The sequence below is a fragment of the Micromys minutus genome, assembly GCF_963924665.1.
Source record: "Micromys minutus genome assembly, chromosome: 5".
Taxonomy (NCBI): Eukaryota; Metazoa; Chordata; class Mammalia; order Rodentia; family Muridae; genus Micromys; species Micromys minutus.
In genome coordinates, this window is record NC_137974.1 from 86952612 (window position 1) to 86970187 (window position 17576).

Here is a 17576-nt window from a genome sequence, read left to right on the forward strand (position 1 = left end):
TATGGGTGTGGGCTTTAAGACCCTCATTCTAGCTGCTTGAAAGCCAGTCTTCTCTTAGCAGCCTTCAGATGAAGATGTAGAACTTTCAGTTCTCCCTGTACCATGCCTGGCTAGATGATGTTCCTGCCTTGAGGATAATGGACTGAACCTCTGAACTTGTAAGCCAGCCCCAGTTAAATGGTGTTCTTATAAGAACTGCCTTGGTCGGGTGTCTGTCCACAGCAGTAAAACTCTAACTACGACATCATCCCAGTGTTCATCAAATAAAACAATGTAAAGCAAGGGGTAATTTAAGGTAAAAAATGTGTTTAAAGCGTATACACAGTTCCTATAGTATTGTAAAAGGGACAAGCAGAGGTGAAAACACCACAAAATGGTGAAATAGTTCACCACCAATGAAAATTGAGTCAAAAGTCTGTGCTGATAAAACATGCAATACTCATATAACAACCCTGTAGTCAGTGTCACATGACTAGAGGATGCCAGATTATAAATAAGTATACTTAAGATATTAGTTCAAAGTATCAAACAAACCTTACTTATCTCAGACCCAAAACCTGCTTTTCTTCCTAGTGGGTGATCTCTGTTGCCATTTTGTATCATAATGATTCTCACTGCATGAACTCATCCCTCTCTATCGGTTTAGCTTTTCTGTGTTGGGTGATTGTTACCACTCTAGAATAACCCTTAATTCTTCTAAAATAATAGGTGTGCCTGCCTGGCTTGATCCAGAGATCCAGGAACCCGGCGGCATTGGGCCCTCTGTACCCAGGCAGTGGCATCTGGGGTGCACAACAGGCACTTGGACCATCTGCCACCAGGAACAGCAGAGATTTAGGGACACAGGCCAGGTACAAGGGAAAGGCAAGAACCAATCACTGACAAAAAAGATGGCAAGAGAAAAGTGAAAGAACGTACCCCAGGGAAACCAAGACAACCTGGCAACACCAGAACCCAGCTCTCCCATCACAACAAACAGCAGAATGCCAAACACACCAGAAAAAGAAGACTCAGACACGAAATCCTACCTCAAGATGATGATAGAGATCCTTAAACAAGAACAAGAGGAAAAGCATAAAGAATTAGAAGCTTTTAAAGAAGAAACAAGAAAAACACTCAAAGAACTCAAAGAACTAGAAGAAAACATAACCAAAGAGATGAAGTAATAGAAAAAAGAATTTAAAAAAGAAATGGACACAATAAAGAAAGCAATAAAAGAGACAACCCTAGAGGAAGAAATACTAAAAGAGAAATCAGGAGTTACAGGTGCAAGTATTTCCAACAGACTACAGATGGAAGAGAGAATCTCAGGGGCCGAAGACAACATTGAAAACATAGACAAAACAGTCATAGAAGATGCAAAAACCAAAAAGCTCCTAACCCAAAATGTCCAGAAGATCCAGGACACAATGAGAAGACCAAACCTAAGGGTAATAGGAATAGAAGAGGGAGAATAATATCAACTAAGGGGCACAGTAAATATCTTCAACAAAATCCTGGAAGAAAACTTCCCTACCCTTAAGAATGAGATGACCACGAGCATAAAAGAAGCCTACAGAACCTCAAATATGTTGAACCAGTAAAGAAATTCCTCCCGACACATAATAGTAAAACACCAAGTGACCAAAGCAAAGAAAGAATACTAAAAGCAGTAAGGGGAAAAGGTCAGGTAACATATAAAGGCAGAACAATCAGAATCACACCCAATTTCTCAACCGAGACTATGAAAGCTAGAAGAGCCTGGACAGACATCATGCAGACCCTAAGAGAGCACAAGTGCTAGCCCAAGCTGCTATACCCAGCAAAACTATCAATCACCATAGATGGCGGGACTAAGATATTCCAAGACAAAACTAAATTCACACAATATATGACCACAAACCCAGCACTACAACCAATTATAGGTGGAAAACCCAATACAATGAGGGGAACCACCTCATAGCAAAAACAAGAAAAATTCTAAGCAAGTAAACCAAAAGAAGAAAGACACACAGGCACAATTCAACCTACCAAAGCAACAATAGCAGGAAACAGAAACCACTATTTCTTGATATCTATTAACATAAATGGACTCAACTCCCCAATAAAAAGATATAAACTATCAGACTGGATACATAAACAAAATCCAGCATTTTGCTGCATATAGGAAACTCATCTCAGAGACAAAGACAGACACTATCTCAGAATGAAAGGATGGGAAAAGAAAACTTCCAAGCAAATGGCCCCAAGAAGAAAGCTGGAGTGGCCATTCTAATATTGAATAAAGTATATTTTCAACAAAAGCTAACAAAAAAGATAAGGAAGGACACTTTTTACTCATGACAGGGGAAATCTGTCAGGAGGAACTCTCAATCCTTAACAACTATGCTCCAAATACAAAAGCACCCATATTCATAAAAGAAACCCTACTAAAGCTGAAAAAATACATTTTACCCCACACAATAATAGTCAGAGACTTTAATACCCCACTCTCACCAATGGACAGATTATGGAAACAGAAACTGAACAAGGACACCGTAAAACTAGCAGAGACTATGAACCAACTGGAATTAATAGATATCTATAGAACATTTCATCCTAAAACAAAAGAATACACCTTTTTCTCAGCACCTCACAGCACCTTCTTGAAAATTGACCACATAATTGGAACCAGAACGAGCCTCAATAGATATAAGATCAAAACACTCCCATGCATCCTTTCAGATCACCATGGTCTAAGGCTGTTCTTTAACAACAACAAAGACAACAAAAAGCCCACATACACATAGAAACTAAACAATGCTCTATTAAACAATAGCAGGGTCAAAGAAGAAATTAAGAAAGAAATTAAGGATTTTCTAGAATTAAATGAAAATGAAACACGACATACCCAAACCTATGGGATGCAATGAAAGCAGTACTGAGAGGAAAACTCATAGCTTTGAGTGCTTCCAAAAAGAAACTGGAGAGAGCATACATCAGGAACTTGACAGCACAGTTGAAAGCTCTAGAACAAAAGGAAGCAGATACACCCAAGAGGAGTAGACAGCAAGAAATAATCAAACATAGGACAGAAATCGACCAAATAGAAACAAAAAGAACCATTGAAAGAATCAACAAAACCAAGAGCTGGTTCTTTGAGAAAATCAACAAGATTGATAAACCCTTAGCCAGACTAACTAGAGGGCAAAGAGAGAGTATCCAAATTAACAAAATCAGAAAGGAAAGTGGAGAAATAACAACTGAAAAAGAGGAAATTCAAGAAATCATCAGATCATATTACAAAAGCCTATACTCAACAAATCTGGAAAATCTGGAGGAAATGGATGAATTCCTAAACAGATACAAGGTACCAAAGTTAAACCAGGACCAGGTAAACCATCTAAATAATCCCATAACACCTAAAGAAATAGAAGCAGTCATGAAAAGCATCCCAACCAAAAAAAGTCCAGGTCCAGATGGGTTCAGTGCAGAGTTTTATCAAACATTTATTGACGACATAATGCCAATACTCCCCAAACTATTCCACAAAATAGAATCCGATGGAACACTACCTAACTCATTTTTTGAGGCTACAAAAACCCTCTTTCCTATACCACACAAAGACCCTACAAGGATAGATAACTTCAGACCAATCTCACTTATGAACATTGATGCAAAGATACTTAAAAAATCCTTGCAAACCGAATTCAAGAACACATCAAAAAGATCATTCACCATGATCAAGTAGGCTTCATCCCTGGCATGCAGGGATGGTTTAACATACAGAAATCCATCAATGTAATCCACCATATAAACAAACTCAAAGAAAAAAAACACATGGTTATCACACTAGATGCTGAGAAAGCATTTGACAAAATTCAACACCACTTCATGTTAAAAGTCTTGGAAAGAACAGGAATCCAAGGCCCATACCTAAACATAATAAAAGCAATATACAGCAAACGAACAGCCAACATCAAACTTAACGGTGGAAAACTTGAAGAAATCCCACTAAAATCAGGGACTTGACAAGGCTGCCCTCTCTCCCCCTACCTATTCAACATAGTACTGGAAGTCCTGGCCAGAGCAATTAGAGAGCAAAAGGAAATCAAAGGGATACGAATTGGAAAGGAAGAACTAAAAACATCACTATTTGCAGATGGCATGATAGTGCACTTAAGCAACCCTACAACTTCCACCAGAGAAGTCCTACAGCTCATAAACAAGATCAGCAAAGTGGCCGGATATAAAATTAACTCAAACAAATCAGTAGCCTTTCTCTACTCAAAGGACAAACATGTGGAGAAAGAAATTAGGAAAAGATATCCTTCACAATAGTCACAAAAAGTATGAAATTCCTTGGTGTGACTTTAACTAAGCAAGTGAAGAACCTGTATGACAAAACTTCAAACCTCTAAAGAAGAAAATCTAGGAAGATCTCAGAAAATGGAAAGATCTCCCATGCTCATGGATTGGAAGGATCAACATTTTAAAAATGGCCATCTTACCAAAAGCAATCTACAGATTCAATCCAATCCCTATCAAAATTCCAACCCAGTTCTTCACTGAGTTGGAAAGAGAAATGTGCAATTTCATTTGGAATAACAAAAGACCTAGAATAGCCAAATCCACCCTTAACAACAAGAAAACATCTTCGGTAATCTCCATCCCTGACCTCAAGCTATATTACAAGGCAATTGTGCTGAAAACTGCATGGTACTGGTACAGAAATAGGCACATGGATCAATGGAATAGAATAGAAGATCCAGAAATGAGCCCTCATGTATATGGTCACCTGATTTTTGACAAAGGAGCTGTAAACATTCAATAGAAAAAGGACAGTCTATTCAACAAATGGTGTTGGTCCAACTGGCACTCAGCATGCAGAAGAATGAAAATAGACCCTTTCTTATCTCCTTGTACAAAGCTCAAGTGTAAGTGGATCAAAGATCTCTACATTAAACCAGGTGCACTGAAACTATTAGATAAGAAAGTAGGGAAAACCTTAGAACTCATAGGCACAGGAGAAAATTTCCTGAACAGAACACCAATGGCTTGAGCTCTAAGTTCAAAGATTGACAAATGGGACTTAATGAGATTGCAAAGTTTCTGTAAGGCTAAAGACACTGTCAAGAAAACAAAACGGCAGCCAACAGAGTTGGATAAGATCTTTACCAACCCCACATCAGATAGAGGCCTAATATCCAAGGTATACAAAGAACTCAAAAAACTAGACACCAGAGAATTAAACAACCCTATTAAAAGTGGGGTTCAGACTTAAACAAAAAGTTCTCAATTGAGGAATATCGAATGGCTGAGAAACATCTAAGGAAGTGCTCAACATCCTTAGCCATCAGGGAAATGCAAATCAAAACAACCCTGAGATTCCACCTCACACCAGTCAGATTGGCCAAGATCCAAAACTCAGATGACAACAGATGCTGGCGAGGATGTGGAGAAAGAACACTTCTCCACTGCTGGTGGGGTTGTAAACTGATACAACCACTCTGGAAATCAGTCTGGCGGTTCCTCAGAAAAATGGACATAGTACTACCTGAAGACCCAGTTTATTCCACTTCTGGGCATTTACCCCAGAGATGCTCCAACATACAACAAAGATACATGCACCACAATGTTCATTGCAGCTCTATTTATAATAGCCAGAAGCTGGAAAGAACCAAGATATCCTTCAGTAGATGAATGGATACAAAAATTGTGGTACATTTACACAATGGAGTACTACTCAGCTATCAGAAACAATGGCCTAATAAAATTCTCAAGAAAATGGATGCGCCTAGAGAATATCATCCTGAGTGAGACAACCCAGTTACAAAAGAACAGACATAATATGCAGTCACTGATAATGGCATACTAACCCCAGAAAGCTCTGAATACCCCAGAAACAACTCACAGACTGTGTGAAGTTCAACAACAACAAAAAAAGAATATATTTTAATTAAAATAGAACTGTACCACATCCCCCCTTTCCTCCCTACAGCCCCTCCTAGTCTTTCTCCTATCCCCTCAAATTAATAGCCTCTTTTTCTATATTATTGTTACATATATACATATGTGTAGGTATATTTACCCACAAATACTTAATTACAACCTTAAAAAATGTATTCATATACTTTTATGCAAAAATGCTGAAAATTTGTACATTTATCTTTGTTTTTTAAAATAAAGAAAAAGAAAGACAGCAAAAAAATAAAATAAAATAATAAACTACTGAACCTATCCTACGGATCAACTGCCTGTGGATTTGCTTCTTTATTTTGTTAAAGAAAATCTACCATCATCTGCCTAAGTTCCTGTGTTTCAAGTAAAAGTGTGAAGCTCCCCTGGGAAAGAAAGAGAAACGGTCTATATGGTGTTTAAGGGGGAATGGCCTCCATAGGCTCCTCTGTCTGAATACTTAGTCTCCAGTTGGTGGAGCTATTTGGGGAAGAATTAAGAGGTATGGCTTTGTGTAAGGAGGTGTGTCACTATGGAGGGCTTTCTGATTTGAAAATCCCAAACCGTTCCCAGTGAGCTTTTCCTGCCTCGTACTTATGGATGTAAGCTCCCAGCTTCTCTTTCAGTACCTGCCGGCCTGCTGCCATGCTCCCTGTTAAGACCGCAATGGGCGCCAAGTCCTCTGTGACCATGACCCAGAATACACCAAATCTCTGACATACAGCAACACAGAGGAAAGATCCCGAGCCTCTTCCTCCCCATGATGACAGGTTTTACACACGATTTTACTTCTTGTGAGATTCCCTACCTGGGGCCACCCAGAATCCCAGACCTCCTCAAACTCAGTTCAAATGTGCATTGGCCCCGTGAGCCTTTTCTTCTCTCCTGTGTCTGGAGTCACCCGGAATTTTCCAGTGTAAGAGCTTTAGTTTCCACTTACTACTCCAGAGTCAGCCATAGTGCTAAGAGTGTCAGCCTTTTCAACTGTGAGTGATGCTATATTCTCATCTCCGAAGCAGGTTACTCCAAATTTACTCCAGGGCTGGTTTTCTCGAAGGATCCCTGCTCCAGCAGAAAAAGGTCATGATCATCTACTTAATAAATTAAAAAAAACAAAACAAATCTGAGTGTTCCTAGTCCCACTATGAAATGATGCTTTAAAATGTGTCTTCAGTTCCTGTTCATCAGGGCAAGGGTAGGCAAACATTCACATTTAAGGAAGTAAAGTTGTGGGAATGCTGGTATGAAATGCTTTCTAAAAATGTGGGTGCTTCCTCCAGATTCCAAAGAGATTCCCTTCTTCTGGTGATAGCAGAAACGCAGATAACAATGGCAAACATTCCTGTTCGAACTGGGGCAGTAAGAAAATAGGACCTGAATTGCCTTCTGGTCTGCACCTACACCAGGGCAGAGCCCAGCAAACATGGGACCCCTCCCCTCCACACAACCCTATCTCCCTTCTGGTCTGCACCTCTGCCTGAGCAGATTTGTCTGTCTGCCCCACTCAACACCCCACAGACTATAGGTCTCCCAGGAGATCTGCTTCAGCCAGGGCCACAGAAATGCCAGAAGATCTGCTGCAACCCAGGGAGGAAAGCACCAGACAGAGACACCCAGGACAGCTAACCCTAGAGATAACCAGATAGTGACAGGCAAGTACAAGATCATAAGCAATAGAAGCCAGTATACTTTGACACCATCAGAACCCAGATCTCCCACCACAGCAAGCCCTGGATACCCCAACACACATGAAAAGTATGATTCTGACCTAAACTTCCATCTCAAGAAGATAATAGAGACCTTTAAGGAGGATAAAAATAATTTAAGGAAATATAGCAAAATACGGTTAGACAGGTAGAAGCCCTTAAAAGAGGAAACAAAAATAAATTTCATCAAAGAAATGCAGAAAAGTACAATCAAAGAGGGGAAGAAATTGAACAAAGGGATCCAAGACCAAAAAATGGAAATAGAAACAATAAAGAAATCACAAATAGAGGCAACCTTGAAAATGGAAAACCTAGGAAAGAGGTTATGAGCTACAGATAAAAGCATCACCAACAGAATACAAGAGATAGAAGAGAGGATCTCAGGTGCAGAAGACACCATAGAAGGTATGGACACTGGACACAACAGTCAGAGGAAAAAAAAAACTCTAACCCAAAACATCCAGAAAATCCAGGACACAATGAAAAGACTGAGCCTAAGAATTATAGGAATAGAAGAGAGTAGAGTCTCAGCTCAAAGGACCAGAAAACATTTTCAACAAAATCATAGAAGAAAATTGCCCCAACCTAAAGAAAGAGGTAGCCATAAAAGTAAAATCAAATATATTTTACCACAAAAAATTCTCCCATTTCAAACTAATCAAAACACTAAATGCACAGGAAAAAAACGAGAAAGAATATTAAAATCTGTAAGGGAAAAATACCAAGTAACATGTGAAGGCAGATCTATCAGAATTACACCAGACTTCTCAACAGAGACTCAAAGTCAGAATATCATGGACAGATGTCATGCAGAACATAAGAGAATATAAATGCCAATCCAGGCTACTATACCCAGCAAAACTCTCACTTATCACAGATGGAGAAACCAAAATATTCCATGACAAAAACAAATTTAAACAATATATATCTACTAATCCAGCCCTATCGAGGATTCTAAAAGGAAAACACCAACACAAAGAGAGTATCTATGCCAAAGAATAAAACAAGAAATTAGTCATCTCACAACAAACCCAAAAGAAAATAATAACACACACATAAAGCCACCTCCAACAACAACTATAACAGGAACTAACAATCATCTGTCTTTAATATCTCTCAAAATCAATGGACTCAATTCTCCAATAAAAATACATAAGCTAACAGACTAGATATGCAAGCAGGATCTAACATTTTGCTGCATGCAAGAAACACATTTCAATGATAAAGACAGACACTACCTCAGACTAAAAGGCTGCATAACCATTTTCCAAGCAAATGGTACCAAGAAACAAGCTGGAGTAGCCATTCTAATGTCCAATAAAATAAACTTTTAACCAAAATTATCAAATAGGACAGGGAAGTATGCTTGATACTCATCAAAGGAAACATCAACCAAGAGGAACTCTCAATTCTGAACATCTATGCCCCAAATGGAACAGCACCCACATTTCTAAAAGAAACTTTACTAAAGCTCAAAACACACATTGAATTTCACACAATAAGAGTGGTAGACTTTAACACCCCAGTCTCACCAATGGACAGGTTGAAACAGAAACTAAATAGATAAACAGTGAAACTAATAGAAGTCATGAACCAAATGGATTTAACAGATATATACAGAACATTTCACTCTAAAACAAAAGAATGTACCTTCTTCTGAGCACCTCACTGTACCTTATCCAAAATTAATCATATAATTAGCCACAAAACAAGTCTGAACAGATACAAGAAGACTGAAAGAATCCCATGCATCCTAATAGAAACTGGAGAGATCCTATACCAGCAACTTAACAGCACAACCAAAAGTTCTAGAACAAAAAGAAATAAACATGCCCAAGAAGAGTAGACAGCAGGAAATAATCAAACTCAGAGTGGAAATCAACTAATTAGGAACAGAGAGAATGAAACAAAGAATCAACAAAACCAAAATCTGGTTCTTTGAGAAAATCAACAAGATAGATAACCCTTACCCAAAGGACACAAGACTGTATCCAAATTAACAAAATCAAAAAATAAAGAGAAAAACATAACAATAGAAACTAAGAAAATTCATAAACATCATCAGATCTCACTACAAAACCCTTTACTCAACAGAACTAAAAAAAAATTAGATAAAATGGATGATTTTCTAGACAGATACCATGTATCTAAGTTAAATCAAGATCAGGTAAACTAAACTGTCTGTCTTAGTCAGGGTTTCTATTCCTGTTCTATTCAAACACCGTGACCAAGAAGAAATTTGGGGAGGAAAGGGTTTTTTCAGCTTACACTTCCATATTGCTGTTCATCACCCAAGGAGGTGGACTGGAACCCAAGCAGGTCAGGAAGCAGGGGCTGATGCAGAGGCCATGGAGGGATGTCACTTACTGGCTTGCTTCCCTTGGCTTGCTCAGTTTGCTTTCTTATAGAACCCAGGTCTACCAGCCCAGGAATGGCACCACCCACAATGGGCTGGACCCTCCCCTCTTGATCACTAGTTGAGAAAAATGCCTTACAGCTGGCTCTCATGGAGGCATTTCCTCAACTGAGGCTCCTTTCTGTGAAAACTCCAGCTTGTGTCAAGTTGACACAAAACCAGCCAGTACACTGTCCCATATGCCATAAGAAAATAGAAATTATTAAAAACCTCCCAACCAAAAAAAAAAAGCCCAGAGCCAGATGGCTTTAGTGCAGAATTCTACCAGACCTTCAAAGAAGACCAAATACCAATATTCCTCAAATCATTCCATACAGAAGGAACACTGCCTAATTCATTCAATAAAGCCACGGTTACTGTGATACCTAAATCACACAAAGATTCAACAAAGAAAGATAATTTCAGACCAATTTCACTTATAAATATTGATGTAAAAATATTCAGTAAAATGCTTGCATTCCGAATCCAAGAACAGATCAAAAGCATCATTCACCACGATCAAGTAGACTTCATCCCAAGGGTACAAGGTTGATTCAATACACAAAAATCCATTAATGTAATCCACTATATGAACAAACTCAAAAAAATCACATGACCAACTCATTAGATGCTGAAAAGGAGTTTGACAAAATACAGCATCCCTTCATATTAAAAGTATTGAAGAAATCAGGAATTCAAGGCCCTTACCTAAACACAATAGAAGCAATATACAGCAAACCATCAACCAATATCTGATTAAATGGAGAGATACTGGAAGCAATCCCACTAAAATCTGCAACAAGAAAAGGCTGCCCATTCTGTCCACATATTTTCAATATAGTACTTGAAGTTCTAGCTAAAGCAATAAGACAACAAAAGGAGATCAAGGGGTACAGATTGGAAAAGAAGTCAAGGTATCACTATTTGCAGATGATAGTATATATAAAAAAACACCCCCCCCAAAATCTACCATAGAAATTATACAGCTGATAAACAACTTCACCAAAGTGGCTCAATGTAAAATTAATTCAAACAAATTAGTAGCCTTCCTTCATACAAATGATAAAAAGACTGAGGAAAAAAAGTGGAAAAACAACACCCTTCACAATAGCCACAAATAATATAAAATATCTTGGTGTAACTCTTACCAAGAAAGTGAAAGATCTATATGACAAGAACTTCAAATCACTGAAAAAAGAAACCAAAGAAGATATTAGGAAATGGAGAGATCTCCCATAGTCAAGGATTGGTAGGATTAACAGTAAAAATGGCCATCCTACCAAAAGCAATCTACATACTCAGTGCAATCTCTATCAAGATCTCAACACAGTTCTTCACAGACATGGAAAGAGCAAATCTCAGTTTCATATGGTAAAACAAACAAAAAACAATAGCAAAAACAATTCTTAACAATAAAAGAACCTATAGGGGAATCACCAACCCCTGATCTCTAGCTATACTACAGAGCAATAGTAATAAAAACCACATGGTAGAGACAGGCAGGTTGATTAATGGAATAGAGTTGAAGAACCAGAAATAATCCCACACACTTATGGACACTTAAGAAGCCATACAATGGAAACATACAATGGAAAAAAAGAAAACAGCTTCAATAAACGGTGCTGGTCTAACTGGTGGTCTATATGTGGAAAAATGAAAATAGATCCATATTTATCTCCTTACACAAAGCTCAAGTCCAAGTGGATCAGGACCACAGCATAAAACCAGATACACTAAATCGAATAGAGGAGAAAATGGGAAAGAGCCTTGAACTCATTAAATTTCCTAAACAGAACTTCAATGGCCAGGTTCTAAGATCAACAATTAATAAATAAGACTTCATGAAGCTGAAAAGCTTCTTAAGACACAGTCCACAGGACAAATCAACTACCCACAGAATGGGAAGAAGTCTTCACTAACCCCACACTCAATAGACGGCTAATATCCAAAATGTATGAAGAGCGCAAGAAGCTAACCTCCAAAAAACCAAATAACCCAATATTAAAAATAGGGTACAAAGCTAAACGGAGAATTCACGACAGAACAATTTTGAGTACTCGAGAAACACTTTAAGAAATGTTCAAAGTCCTTAGTCAATCAGGGAAATGCAAATCAAAATGCCCACCTCACACCAGTCAGTATGGCTAAGATAAAAAACTTAGGTGACAACAGATGCTGGCGAGGATGTGGATAAAGAGGAACAGTTCTCCATTGCTGGTGGGATTGCAAGCTGGAACAACCACTCCGAAAATCAGTCTGAGGGTTCCTCAGAAAATTGGAAATAGACCTACCTGAGAACCCAGCTATACTATTCTTAGGCATATACCCAAAAGATGCCACAACATACAAGAGGGGAAAATGCTCCACAATGTACATGGAAGCTTTATTTGTAATAGAGAGAAACTGGAGCATGTGGGGGGGGGGGAGATTTCCCACACAATGGATACAGAAAATATGTGGCATTTACACAACGGAAAACTCTTCAGCAATTAAATACAAGGACATCATGAATTTTGCAGGCAAATGGATGGAACTAGAAAATATCGTGAGTGAGGTACTCCAGACCCAAAAGGACATACTTGTACTCAATAATAAAAGGATATTAGCTAAAAAGTACATACCTAGGATACAACCCACAGAATTTAAGAACATTAACAAGCAGAAAGGCCAAGTGAGGATGTTTCAGTCTCTTAGTAGGGGAAAGAAAATAATCACCGGAGGCAAATGGAGGGGGAATTTCAGCAGGAGAAGGAGGGAGAGGGAAAGGGGGAAAAGGATCTGGTCAGGAGGGGATAGGAGAGAAGCCCAGAGGCCAGCAGAATGACTGGAAATATGCAGCTTCAGAAAGTGAGAGGTAGCAGTGAGCCAGCATGCGGTCCCCGCTTCACCCTCCCTGCCCCAGCTTGCTCCAGGGAACCAGTAACCCTGCTTCGGCTATTCCCAGCCAGACAACATGGAGTGAGGAACTGCACTCAGACCACCCACCACCAGGATCAGCAGTGAGCCAGTGGTGAGCCAGAGGTGATCCAGGGACACAGGTCTGGAACAGCAGTGAACCAGTGGTGAGCCAGCGGTGATCCAGCAGTGATCCAGGGACAGAAGACTGACAACAAGATGGCAAGAGGAAAGGGAAAGAACTTACCCCAGGGAAACCAAGACAACCTGGCAACACCAGTACCCAGCTCTTCCAACACAACAAACAGTGGAATGCCAAACACTCCAGAAATAAAAGACGCAGACCTAAAATCATACCTCAAGATGATGATAGAGATCCTTAAACAAGAATGGGAGGAAAAGCATAAAGAATTAGAAGCTTTTGAAGAGGAAACAAGAAAAACACTAAAAGAACTCAAAGAACTAGAGGAAAACAGAACCAAAGAGATGAAGGAATGGGAGAAGGAATTTAAAACGGAAAAGGAAAAAATAAAGAAAACACTAAAAGAGATAACCCCAGAGGTAGAACACCTAAAAAAGAAATCAGGAGTCACAGATGCAAGCATTTCCAACAGACTACAAGAGATGGAAGAGAGAATCTCAGGGGCCGAAGACAACATTGAAAACATAGACAAAACAGTCAGAGAAGATGCAAAAACCAAAAAGCTCCTAACCCAAAATGTCCAGGAGATCCAGGACACAATGAGAAGACCTAACCTAAGGATAATAGGAATAGAAGAGGAAGAATAATATCAACTAAGGGGCACAGTAAATATCTTCGACAAAATTGTAGAACAAAACTTCCCTACCCTTAAGAATGAGATGACCATGAGTATAAAAGAAGCCTTCAGAACTCCAAATAGGTTGGACCAGAAAAGAAATTCCTCCCGACACATAATAGTAAAACACCAAGTGCCCAAAGCAAAGAAAGAATACTAAAAGCAGTAAGGGAAAAAGGTCATGTAACATATAAAGGCAGAACAATCAGAATCACACCGGATTTCTCAACAGAGACTATGAAAGCTAGAAGAGCCTGGACAGACATCATGCAGACCCTAAGAGAGCACAAGTGCCAGCCCAAGCTGCTATACCCAGCAAAACTATCAATCACCATCGATGGAGAGACGAAGATATTCCAAGTCAAATCTAAATTTACACAATATCTGACCACAAACGCAGCACTTCAACGAATTTTAGGTGGAAAACCGATTACAACAAGGGGAACTACATCCTAATAAAAACAAGAAAACTCCTAAGCAAGAAAATCAAAAGAAGAAAGACATACAGGCACAATTCAACCTCCAAAAGAAAAATAGCAGGAAACAGCAACCACTATTTCTTGATATCTATTAACATAAATGGACTCAGTTCCCCAATAAAAAGACATAGGCTATCAGACTGGATACATAAACAAAACCCAGCAATTTGTTGCATACAAGAAACTCATCTCAGAGACAAAGACAGACACTATCTCAGAGTAAAAGGGTGGGAAAAAAACTTCCAAGCAAATGGCCCCAAGAAGCAAGCTGGAATGGCCATTCTAATATCCAATAAAGTAGATTTTCCACCAAAATTTATCAAAAAAGATAAGGAAGGACACTTTTTTACTCATTACAGGGGAAATTTGTCAGGAGGAACTCTCAGTCCTTAACATATATGCTCCAAATACAAAAGCACCTATGTTCATAAAAGAAACCCTACTAAAGATCAAAAAATACATTGTGCCCCACACAATAATAGTGGGAGACCTCAATATCCCACTCTCACCAATGGACAGATCATGGAAACAAAAACTGAACAAAAATACTGTAAAACTAGCAGAGGTTATAAACCAACTGGAATTAATAGATATCTACAGAACATATCATCCTAAAAAAAAAGAAAGAAAGAAAGAAAGAAAGAAAGAAAGAAAGAAAGAAAGAAAGAAAGAAAGAATACACCTTCTTCTCAGCACCTCATGGCAACTTCTCAAAAATTGACCACATAATTTGTCACAAAATGAGCCTCAATAGATATAAGATTGAAATACTCCCATGCATTCTCTCAGATCACCATGGTCTAAGGCTGTTCTTTAACAACAACAAAGACAACAAAAAGCCCACATACACATAGAAACTAAACAACCCTCTATTAAATGATAGCAGGGTCAAAGAAGAAATAAAGAAAGAAATCAAGGATTTTCTAGAATTCAATGAAAACGAAAACACAACATACCCAAACCTATGGGATGCAATGAAAGCAGTACTGAGAGGAAAACTCATAGCTTTGAGTGCTTCCAAAAAGAAACTGGAGAGAGCATACACTAGCAACCTGACAGCACTATTGAAAGCTCTAGAACAAAAGGAAGCAGATACACCCAAGAGGAGTAGACAACAAGAAATTATCAAACATAGGGCAGAAATAGACCAAATAGAAACAAAAAGAACCATTGAAAGAATCAACAAAACCAAGAGCTGGTTCTTTGAGAATATTAACAAGATTGATAAACCCTTAGCCAGACTAACTAGAGGGAAAAGAGAGAGTATCAAAATTAACAAAATCAGAAATGAAAGTGGAGAAATAACAACTGAAACTGAGGAAATTCAAGAAATCATCAGATCCTACTATAAAAGCCTATACTCAACAAAGCTGGAAAATCTGGAAGAAATGGATGAATTCCTAGACAGACACAAGGTACTAAAGTTAAATCAGGACCAGGTAAGCCATCTAAATAATCCCATAACACCTAAAGAAATAGAGGCAGTCATCTAAAGCCTCCCAACCAAAAAAAGCCAGGTCCAGATGGGTTCAGTGCAGAATTTTATCAGACATTTATTGACGACATATTACCAATACTCTCCAAACTATTCCACAAAAAAGAATCAGATGGAAAACTACCTAATGCATTTTTTGAGGTTACAATAACCCTCATTCCTAAACCACACAGACACCCTACAAGGAAAGAAAACCTCAGACCAATCTCACTTATGAACATTGATGCAAAAATACTCAACAAAATCCTTGCAAACCGAATCCAAGAACACATCAAACCGATCATTCACCATGATCTAGTAGGCTTCATCCTTGACATGCAGGGATGGTTTAACATATGGAAATCCATCAATATAATCCACCATATAAACAAACTCAAAGGAAAAAAACCACATGGTCATCTCACTAGATGCTGAGAAAGCATTTGACAAAATTCAACACCCCTTCATGTTAAAAGTCTTGGAAAGAACAGGAATCCAAGGCCCATACCTAAACATAATAAAAACAATATACAGCAAACCAACAGCTAACATCAGACTTAACGGTGGAAAACTTGAAGCAATCCCACTAAAATCAGGGACTCGACAAGGCTGCCCACTCTCCCCCTACCTATTCAACATAGTACTGGAAGTCCTGGCTGGAGCAATTAGACAGCAAAAGGAAATCAAAGGGATACAAATTGTAAAAGGAAGAAGTAAAAACATCACTATTTTCAGACGACATGATAGTGTACTTAAGCGACCCCACAAATTCCACCAGAGAACTCCTACAGCTGATAAACAAGTTCAGCAAAGTGGCCGGATATAAAATTAACTCAAACAAATCAGTAGCCTTCCTCTACTCAAAGGACAAACATGTGGAGAAAGAAATTACGGAAAAGATACCCTTCACAATAGTCACAAAAACTATGAAATTCCTTGATGTGACTCTAACTAAGCAAGTGAAGGACCTGTATGACAAGAACTTCAAACCTCTAAAGAAGAAAATCTAAAAAGATCTCAGAAAATGGAAAGATCTCCCATGCTCATGAATTGGAAGGATCAACATTTTAAAAATGGCCATCTTACCAAAAGCAATCTACAGATTCAATGCAATCCCTATCAAAATTCCAACCCAGTTCTTCACTGAGTTGGAAAGAGAAATGTGCAATTTCATTTGGAATAACAAAAGACCTAGAATAGCCAAATCCATCCTTAACAACAAGAAAACATCTTCGGTAATCTCCATCCCTGACCTCAAGCTATATTACAAGGCAATTGTGCTGAAAACTGCATGGTACTGGTACAGAAATAGGCACGTGGATAAATGCAATATAATAGAAGATCCAGAAATGACCCTCACATATATGGTCACCTGTTTTTTGACAAAGGAGCTGTATACATTCAATGGCAAAAGGACAGCCTATTCAACAAATGGTGTTGGTCCAACTGGCACTCAGCATGCAGAAGAATGAAAATAGACCCTTTCTTATCTCCTTGTACAAAGCTCAAGTGTAAGTGGATCAAAGATCTCCACATTAAACCAGGTACACTGAAACTATTAGATGAGAAAGTAGGGAAAACCTTAGAACTCATAGGCACAGGAGAAAATTTCCTGAACAGAACACCAGTAGCTCAAGCTCTAAGGTCAAAGATTGACAAATGGGACTTAATGAGATTGCAAAGTTTCTGTAAGGTTAAAGACACTATCATGAAAACAAATCGGCAGCTAACAGAGTGGGAAAAGATATTTATCAACCCCACATCAGATAGAGGCCTAATATCCAAGGTATACAAAGAACTCAAAAAGTGAGATATCAGAGAATCAAGCAACCCTATTAAAAAATGGGATACAGACTTAAACAAAAAGTTCTCAATTGAGGAATATCGAATGGC

At 38.6% G+C, this 17576-nt stretch overlaps 1 protein-coding gene across 1 annotated transcript in view; it reads right to left on the bottom strand.

Moving 5' to 3' along the window:
- Nucleotides 1-6608, bottom strand: part of ANKRD26 (ankyrin repeat domain containing 26) — a gene marked incomplete at both ends in the record, with an annotated part of 35783 nt that extends 29175 nt beyond the window's left edge. The window contains one exon of the mRNA XM_080917488.1: nucleotides 6546-6608. Within this exon, the coding sequence (XP_080773614.1) occupies nucleotides 6546-6608 (63 nt within the window). The remainder of the gene's footprint in view (nucleotides 1-6545) is intronic.
- Between the last annotated feature and the right edge of the window lie 10968 nt (nucleotides 6609-17576).